This window comes from Buceros rhinoceros, unplaced genomic scaffold, assembly GCF_000710305.1.
Source record: "Buceros rhinoceros silvestris isolate BGI_N320 unplaced genomic scaffold, ASM71030v1 scaffold5326, whole genome shotgun sequence".
Taxonomy (NCBI): domain Eukaryota; kingdom Metazoa; phylum Chordata; class Aves; order Bucerotiformes; family Bucerotidae; genus Buceros; species Buceros rhinoceros.
This window is the reverse complement of record NW_010419204.1, coordinates 113,343-122,481: the sequence shown is the minus strand read 5'-3', so window position 1 is coordinate 122,481 and position 9,139 is coordinate 113,343. Positions and strand designations below refer to the sequence as shown.

General features: G+C 41.8%; 1 protein-coding gene across 1 annotated transcript in view; it reads left to right on the top strand.

Moving 5' to 3' along the window:
- The window catches only part of ALG13 (ALG13, UDP-N-acetylglucosaminyltransferase subunit), a 22,340-nt gene that overhangs the window by 344 nt on the left and 12,857 nt on the right, over nucleotides 1–9,139 (top strand). The window contains exons 2-11 of the mRNA XM_010138806.1: nucleotides 238–321; nucleotides 1,214–1,264; nucleotides 2,022–2,068; nucleotides 3,003–3,075; nucleotides 4,421–4,502; nucleotides 4,861–5,041; nucleotides 5,901–5,976; nucleotides 6,653–6,761; nucleotides 7,956–8,020; nucleotides 8,880–8,980. Coding sequence (XP_010137108.1) covers nucleotides 238–321; nucleotides 1,214–1,264; nucleotides 2,022–2,068; nucleotides 3,003–3,075; nucleotides 4,421–4,502; nucleotides 4,861–5,041; nucleotides 5,901–5,976; nucleotides 6,653–6,761; nucleotides 7,956–8,020; nucleotides 8,880–8,980 — 869 coding nt within the window. The remainder of the gene's footprint in view (nucleotides 1–237; nucleotides 322–1,213; nucleotides 1,265–2,021; nucleotides 2,069–3,002; nucleotides 3,076–4,420; nucleotides 4,503–4,860; nucleotides 5,042–5,900; nucleotides 5,977–6,652; nucleotides 6,762–7,955; nucleotides 8,021–8,879; nucleotides 8,981–9,139) is intronic.

Below are 9,139 nucleotides of genomic sequence, written 5' to 3'. Positions count from 1 at the left end.
AGACCCCTCCCGGATGCCCGAAGTGAGGCGTCGAGGTCGGGTGCGGGGGAGGTCCCTGGGCTCTCGGGCCGGCAGGCGACTGAGTCACTTCATCCCCCAAGTGCCTGTGGCCCTCTGCGGTGGCTCCCTTCCCTGTTCTGTGAAGTGGGTTTTGGTGGTGTTAGTCTTTAGGCTATGAGTAAATACGCCTAGTGTGAAGCTCTGCAATTTTCTCTTTCATTCTTTTGTTTTTTTCAGCTGTTTTTGTCTCAAATTCATCACACGGAAGTTAGGAAAGCTTGTGTCTTGTTTATGAGGCAACAGCAGTTTAAGTTTGAATCTGTAAGTAACGTGTGTTAGGCAGTTTTGCACGCGGGGTTAGAAGATGATGTGGGAGGGGGTGAGTAGTTTAGCCATAAACATACCCACGTAAACATACACACTGAAAACACGTTATGTGTTCCCAGCCTTGATGGGTGTAAGAGAAGAGAAATGGCAGGGTGATTGCCTGCTTATCTTACTGGAGTTGCAGTTGTGCAGGTTTTACTTGACTTTGTATTGCTGAAGGTCCTGAAATCAAACAAATTAGTACTACTGAAGTGACCAGTAGGGTGACAGTTATTTGAGTTGTATTTTCTCTGAGGAGCAACCATTGCAGTATTTAGCAGAGAGGAAGTAGGTAGGATTTTGGAGTGAGAAACAAACATCAACAGGTGGTGGAAAACTACTGAGTGGGTTTAACTGTTGCATGAAGTCATGTTTTGGGGGTTTGGTTTTGGTTGGTTGTGTGTGGTGGTTTGTGTAGGTGCTTGTGTGGTTTTGTGTGATGCTGGGTGTGTTTGGGGTTTTTTCAGTTTTTTCTTTTGATTGGTGGTTTGGTTTTTTTGCCCCCTGTAATCACAGCTAAATGCTTAATCTGATCTAGGAAGAAGATGAATCACTGAGTACTACTCAGATTTATGCTCTTAAATTTTTTAGGATCTCTTGATATTTCGCGTTGGTACCCCAGATGATTTCCACGCTGTAAGGCAGGGGAGAGCTGAAGTCATGCCCTGGTCAGACCACAACCCTTCAGAATCCAAAAGTTATAGAAATTGGCAGACTAGTCCCTTAGTCTGGTGTCTGTGCCCCCTGCCCTGTCCCCTCCAGTTCAACATCTAGTAACGCCTGGCGTAGTGTTGAGGTTTAACTTCCCTTTCCAACTGTTCATATTTGTTTTCTTCTTTGTTGAAAGTATGTGGAAGGATCATTTGAGAAATATCTCGAACGACTGGGAGATCCAAAGGTAAGAGTGATCTAATACTTGCCAGCAGATTAAAATTCGAGAAGACTAGAACAGGAAAGTTAATTAGGTGATGGTTTAGAATGTGGTGGTTTAGACTGGGGTTTTTTTTGATAGATCTCAACACTGGGACCCCATTTGCATAGGTAATACTGTGGGCTTGTACTGAATACTCACATGTAAAAAATCAGTTTTAGTGGGGAATTTGTGTTGGTGCAAAGGAGCAGATGGGACAGTGAAGCTGAGGCCTCTCGTGGACCTTATTCATAACTGCGGTTCTCTTCTAAGTAGGAAAAAGCAGAGTGTGTGGTGTGTACCTCACAGCAAATGTTTGTCAGGCTTTGTGATTGCAAAGATTGTTTCTTCCTTTACCTCCAGGTTTGAACGCTAGAGTTCAAAGTTTTATTTCTTTAGACTATAACCAGTAAGTATGGTGAATGCAGCGGTCTCTGAAACAAATGTAGTGTGTTTAATTAAAAAAATGTGTCTAGAGTGATGTGTTAAGAGTCATTGCTAGAACTAGCTCCATCTTGCACATCTTGGCAATCTTGGCCATCCCATGTTGCAGACTTCTTTTTTTTTTTTCTTTTTTTTTTCCTTCCTTCCCCCAGAAATCCTAATGTCTCAACTCTCAATGCCTTTATTGTTTTAACACACTGATGAGTTTGGTTACATATTTTAATACTACAGAGAGCTAGAATAGAGTTCTCAGTGTTGAAGACGGCTCTGCTATCTCATGTAATCTCCTAATCTTGCATAGGAAAGCGCTGGCCAGCTGGAAATGAGTGCATTATCAGTGATGTACAAGTAAGTGGCTCTTACCTTAGTTTGGTTTGGACTCGACGGTGTTTGGGTTCTGGCCCCACAAGCTTTTCTTTGTTTGTCACAGAGATACCAATGTGTGAAACATGGTGAAAAATGCTACCCTGACAAAATTACTCAAACTGACGTAAGCAGGTGCCATCGCAGCCCCTGTCCTCCCAGTGTGGATTAAGGGGAGGGTTGATTTCCAGTGATGCTTATTTGTTATCTTTTTGCCAGTGTTAAACTCTGAAGTCAAGTATTTTCTTCTACTGGCTGAAGGATGGAAAATGGGGGGGAAAAAACAGGGAGCTGTGTGCAGAGGAAACACTGTGTGGTAGCGATAAGCATGACTAAAACTCACATAGGTGTTTTTGAAAGCTCCAGTAGTGAGGAGTACTTGCCCTGCTTTGTACATAAACCCTGATTTTTATTTCAAAGGTAACATCAGCCTGTGCAGGTGCTGCTCTCTTGCTAAAAACGCTGCTGTCCTGTAGCAAGCAGCCTGGCTTTCCAGCAGAAGAAATAGGAACTCTGTCTTTGCAGACTGGTTCTGTTCCGGTACTGAAGGAACAGAACTGTAGTTGTGCAGGAGTTACCAGTCCCTATACTGAGGCCTGAATCCTTTTGCAGGGTGACTAAATCACTTAGACTTAATTCTCTCAGTGCCTAAGCATCTTGCTGTAGGCATAAGTACTCGACCTAATCTGTGACTAAGTATAATGGTCTTTCCAAGACACTTTTTCCATTCCCTTGAGGTGGGGGTGTTTGCTCATCTAGCCATGGCTGTATGATAGGTTTATTTATCAGGAAAAACATCTTGCTTGATCTTTTATGAGCCCAGAGCTCATTCTCTAAACAGCTCCCTGCAGACTTCTTCGTAACACAGTTCTACTGAGAGTGTGCTCTTTGAAGTCTTGTTTTCCCTCTCCTTACCTAGGCAGGACTTCATTCTGTACCGGTACCCTGGAAAGCCACCCACTTACGCTACAGACAATGGCTTTGAAGACAAGGTGAGGAGAAGCGAGGCAGTTTCATACCCTCACTAGTTACCTTCAGTCCTGCTTTAATTGTAAAAACTGGAATTGAAAGAAACTGTCACTGGAATTGAGCCTTTCTTCCTGAAAAGGAGAAGTTAATGGGAATGGAATTACAAACTGGCTCGTTTCTGTGACTTACAAATTGATCCCAGTTAAGAATGGGAGCTAATGGAACAATCTGCACAGGAGTTACTGCTGGGGGCAAAAAGAAGGAATGGAAAGGAGAAATACTCTGTGTTACCTCCTGTCTGACCCCTCTTGGTTTTTCTGCAGTCACATAGAGGTGCTGTGGGCAGCTCAGGCATGATGCCAGGGAAGCTGCTGCAGTGTGACTTTCAGTGTGGGCTGTTACGTTAGCCCAAGTGGCCAGTCCGCTCTGAAATCTGTGCTGCTGTCACTGCTCTCTGTTGGTTAGTATTGCTGTCTTTGTTTACATGCGCTGCTTGCTTTTTCTACGTAGTTTCCTGTGTAGCTTAATCTAATTCCAAAGTGGGCTCAGTTGAAAAATGAAGCAGGATGGTCTGACTGTTTGTCCTCGAAGGCTTTGCCACCAGAGCTCTCATTAAGTGCTGGCAGCTGCCTGTTGTTGGACTGCATCTGCAGGCAGCAGCTCTTCCTGCTGTTGCTCATTCTGACCAGGAGATAAGAGCTTGTGTTGGCAGAAGGCATAGTGCACGCTGAATGAAGAGCCCTGGCACCCCAGTTCCTGCTGCTTCCCTGGGAAGCCTCCTCACTGAGAGCTGCCTAAGGGCTTCTGAGGATGCAGTTGGCTGTGGCTTCGTGCCAGGGTGGGGCTTGGTGGAACACATTTCCTTGATGTGTCAATGCGTGTGTGGCAGAAAGCATTGACCTCTTCAAAAGGCAGCATAATGCTTTTTAAAGGCAAGGCTTTGCTGAGGGCTAGGCTAGTCCCTCAGCCAGAAGAGGGTGACAAGTGCCTGTGATTCTTGGACAGTGTGTCTCAGGGCTACTGCGTTTAATTGCTTGGATTAATTTTTACCTCTTGAGCAATTGGTGGTTTCAGAGGTAAGCTGGAAACAAACTCTTCTTTCATGTTTAAGACACCGTGATGTACAAAATGATGTTTTTGATTTGTGTAATAGACAAACCTTTTTAGAGACTTCACCTGGGATTCAGTTTTAAGCAGAGTCTGCAACTTTTTCATATGTATATGGAGAATGTTAATTGTTTTCTTGATGATTTGGTGCTGACTGTCAAATAAAAGCATAATGGAGTCTTGAGCTATGATATCCAATAGAAGGAGTTAGGTTTTACTTCATTCCAGTTTTAAACCTTTTTTTCCCCCCTGTTTTCACAGATTTTACTATGTTGTTCTGGCAACGGCCATTACGACTCGGTGTATACAAAGCAATTCCAGGAAAATGCTGCTATTTGCCAGGGTAAACTCAACATTTTTTTTAATGGAAGAGAATGATGTGTTTTCATATGTTGATATGTTTCATGTGTTTGGTTTGGTTTTCAGGGGTGGGGAGGAGAGAGATGGAAGCTCATTTATTGTATTTTCACATGTACATACGCTCATTATTCTGTCTGTTAAGTGGGTCATTGGACCAAATGACTTCCAGAGGTCCCTTCTTGCTACCTGAATTATTTTATGAACCTCTTCTCAACTGAATTTGATCTAGCTAGTGCCTTGTAACTATAGATAATATCTGAATATATGCTTACCTTGAAAACTGCAGCAGCTCTTACGGGTCTGGTATTATCATAACTTGGTCTGAGCTTTGTGTTGTTCAGCTGTATTATACGAGATCCTGTACAAAGATGTGTTTGGCATGGATGAGGAAGAATTAAGGTCTGCAGTTGAGGTGTTTCGAAGTGGATCCAAGAAGAACAGAAACAATGGCTCTGTAGGAAGTGAGGATGCAAACTTTGATTGTCTTCATGAAAAAGTATCCAGAAATCCATCAGAAAAGAGGTATTACTTTGGGAAGGGGATATGGTAAAAGGGAAGCAAAAAAAAAAAAAAAAAAAAAAAAAAAAAAAAAAAAAAAAAAAAAAAAAAAAAAACCCCCCCACCCTGCAAAGGGTTTTCCAAGTTTCTTTGAGGTTCATGGGGTACTAACTCTTTTTCCTATCTCATGGCACAAACACAAAACCAACGTGCATTGTGGAGCAGAGTGTTCTTTCCTTGGAGCTGGGAAGTGTTGTGTAATTGAACATCCTCTGCTGCTGGCTGCCTTAAAGTTGTGTGTTACCCTCTAAAAGGACAGTTTTTTGTAAATAAAATCGTTCCTTATGACCAGAATTTTTTTTTCTTAGAGAGAAATTGTTATTAGTACTCTAAGTCTCTACAGCTCTGCAGAGGCGATAATGTATTGAGAAAATGAACTCTGCTTTATTTTCTTTTGCCCGTTTTTAATGGAATTGTACCCCCAATAGACGATTCAGTAGTGGCATTACTCAAGCCTGGTTCACCGGGGAGGAGGGGAACAGGCAGAATGTACCTTTAGAAATGCTCATGTCCTGCATTGCTCAGTGAACAGAATATCTTGTACTTTGGCACTTGATAGTGCCAGAGATTAATCACTCAGTGGGATCATCTTCATCCTTTGCTAACAGAAGCAGAAGCCCGTGTTAGGGATGGAGCAAGTAAAGGTCATATTCTCGAAACTAGGAAAAGGGTTGTCCTGTACAGCCACGGCCAGCGTTTAAGGCAAAATCTACCACTTGGTGGCACCATGGTGCTTTTTCAGATTGATAGAGAGTTGGTTGGTTTTAATCCTGGCTAGGAGTTATGGATTGTATCTTTTGTAATCTTATTTTCAATTACTTAGAGTGGACAGCTGGGAAGGCACTGACACTGACAACCCCCAGGAAGATAAGTTCAAACAAGGCATTGAAGAAGAAAAGGTTTGTCAGTTAGGGAAGACTTCCTTATGGTGGGTTGTTTTGCTGCTATATCTTACTCTTCTCAGGGCTAAACCCTGTTTTCCACTTCTTAGAAATCGGAAATTAGAATTCTTGGAAAGTGGGTGACTTATTTCTTCCATCTGCTTGTCTTTTGGTTTTGTCCTTGAGTTTCTATTAAACTGGAAAAGCCTCTTCCTTTGAGATACTCCTCTAGCTAAGATTTCCCCTACCAAGATGGAGCTTAGTAGGTGTTTCCTGGTCTGCTGGTTGTTCTTCCCAGATACAATTTAAATCTGTTCACTTTTGTTTTGAACACAGTGTAAGTCACTTTGGAACAGTTTTTGAAATTATATAAAAACCTATTTTCAGATAAAATAACTGAAATTCCCACCAACTTTTGAAGCCATTTCTTCGTTGGTCTGGTTTGCTTCCTTTTGATTCTTTTTTGAGTAAAGAATATGCCAGATGTTACTCTTGAGGCTGTCTCTAACCTTTCCAAGGTCTGTTTGCTCAGCTTCTGAATGCCTAAATGTATTTTCACGTTCTTGAACTTTAGTTTCTAGGCAAATAGAGTGGAAATGAAAATTCTGGAAAATAGCGTGTGCCCACAGATGTGGGGACTGTGCTGAGCACATTAAACGCGCTTGTTCATGCTCCATTTCAACTCTGTTCTTAGCCTGCAGAAAATCCATCAAAGATGCCTGTTCCTTACAAAGTGCTAAAGGCTCTGGACCCTGAGATCTACCGAAACGTGGAGTTTGATGTTTGGCTGGATAGCAGAAAAGGTATCCTTGAAAAGGGAAAAATCAGATGGCTCTCTGTACTAGGCATGGTGTTAAATTTATGAATCTGAGACCAATGTCTCCTCTTTCTTCACAGCTGAGATGTGAAGGGTGCTGGTTAACCTAGCAGATAGTGCATCTTCTTGCTAGTAGCTGGTTTCTTGGCTTCATTTCAAAGTACAAAATACACTGTTTCTGACACTGTATAAGGATGACAAGGTTGCTAAAAGTTTGACCTCTGCTACTTATTGACTACAGTACAGGAAACAGGAGGACTCAAAGCAGAATACAGAACTCTGTTACCATCCTGGTGTATTAGAGATCATTCAAATTTGAGAGGGTTTTGTTGCAGCATTTGTGCAAGGACTTCTGCTTTGTAAAGCATGATTTTGGCTGCAGAGTTGTGTGATAATGAAGATCTCAAATTTAGCATTGAGATCTGTGAAAGGAGATGAGTTTTCTCTTGCTTCCCAGCAATCCCGGGCTTGAACGTTCTGGAGAAATTTCATGGTCTTTTGGCTTGGCATAGGTTGCTTCTTTTTGGCATACGCTATGGCTGATATGTAAAGCAAGAAGTTACCGAGAAAGATAAGTTTTGAAGTGGTGTTTGAAGTCTGACCTGAAGTGCTTTGCATACCGAAGAACTCCAGCAGTTTACAGCTGCATAAGCAGTAATGAGGGTCATTAAAATTCTTGGAACAGAGTATAGTAACTAATTATCTATGTAGAATACTGACTTGCAGAGAATCCAGGCAAGGAATGGAGAAAAACCTCCTGAAATCCATTAGCCAGGAGACTTTAAGCAACGTTAGTTTTTCCTGGACATCTTGTTTTTACCAAGTGCCGTCAGTACTCTGGCAAGACAAGACACGTCCAGCATTCTTAATACCAGGACTGGTATTAAATGCAGGATTAACTTGGTACCATCGCAGAAGTCGTTGTAGTAGAGCTGCTTACTGCATAGTCTGGTTGTTATTGATCTCCTGTGCTTTAGCCTGGTTACAGTCTGTTACAAGAACATCTACAGTTACTTCACCGTTACTCTGGGGAATGTTCAGATACGCATAGGAAATATGTAACTCAGTTGGCCTTATAACTTGTAGTTGGATGCTTCATGAAGTACTTATAGGATACATGAAGAAAGAACAGTAGTTTAAAGGCTTTTTCCTTTTTATTTTTTTATTCATTTATTTTTAGAGCTTCAAAAAACTGACTACATGGTGTTTGCTGGGAGACAGTACTATTTAGGAGACAAGTGTCAGGTTAGTACTCAAAGGAGACTCAGTTATAATAAACCATTAAAACTGCTTTAAATGGAGTATGGTAAACCATAAAATTATTCAGATTCATAAAATTTTCCAAGGCTTTTCTCATTCTCTTCCTTATAGCTATTCTGACTTTCTTTTTAATTTAATGTCTGTCTAAAATCTACCTTTAAACGTTGGGTGGTGTGAAGGAGAAGCTGTTTGGAAATTTGTTGTGAACCATTGATAAGGCATTCTGTGATAATGGAAGTTCCAGACTGAGAGCTCAAAATGCACAGGGTACGCATTCGAAGTAGTTATCTGTTCTGTTTTCACTGGGGGTCAGCAACAAGTCTGGAGAGTCTTCCACTTCTCAACAGTAATGTAGTAAGTATTTTAATAAAATAGAAAAGGAAGAACTAAAAAGGGAGGAATAGCATGAGAGGAAGGTCAGCTTTAATGTATTCCCATGTTATATGTAGTGAGGTTTTATTTTTTATCACTGTTCGAGGTAGTGCTGATTCACTCACTGACTTGTTTCTAGGTGAGCAGAGCTTTCCTTTCCAATTTCTTGTTTTACCTTCTCCTCAAGTTCTTGAATAGGGATTTTCCTTGGCACAGTGTATAAAAATGAGTTAGAAAGCAGGTATCATCTTACCTCTCAGTCACTCACAAGACTGATTTATTTTTTTCCTTCCTCTCTGAAGGTAGTACAGTGCTCTTTAATTTGCCTAGTCTTTGAAGGATTTGAGGCTCCTGGGCCAACTCAGTGATACAGGATCAGCTAGGAGCAGCCTTTGCGATAGTGGTTTGTAGACAGTATTCTGAATCGCCTGCCACGATTTCTTTCTTAGAGCTTCCCTTGTTCTCTCTCCAGGTCCGTCTGGAGGCGGGAGGTAAGTACTACAATGCTCATATCCAGGAAGTCGGGCAGGATGGCAACACCTTGACCGTGTTCGTTGAGGAGCTGGCAGAAAAGTAAGCAGTCTGGTGACGACTTCATGTTTGAACTCTTTTTGGGTGAATTGGTATAATCACAGATCCTTAAAACAGGATTGTTAAGGTACTTGGGAAAGAAGAGAGAACCTAGGCTTTGAAGTACAAAGCGAGGGTTTGCTGCTTCTTTGGCTACCGCTC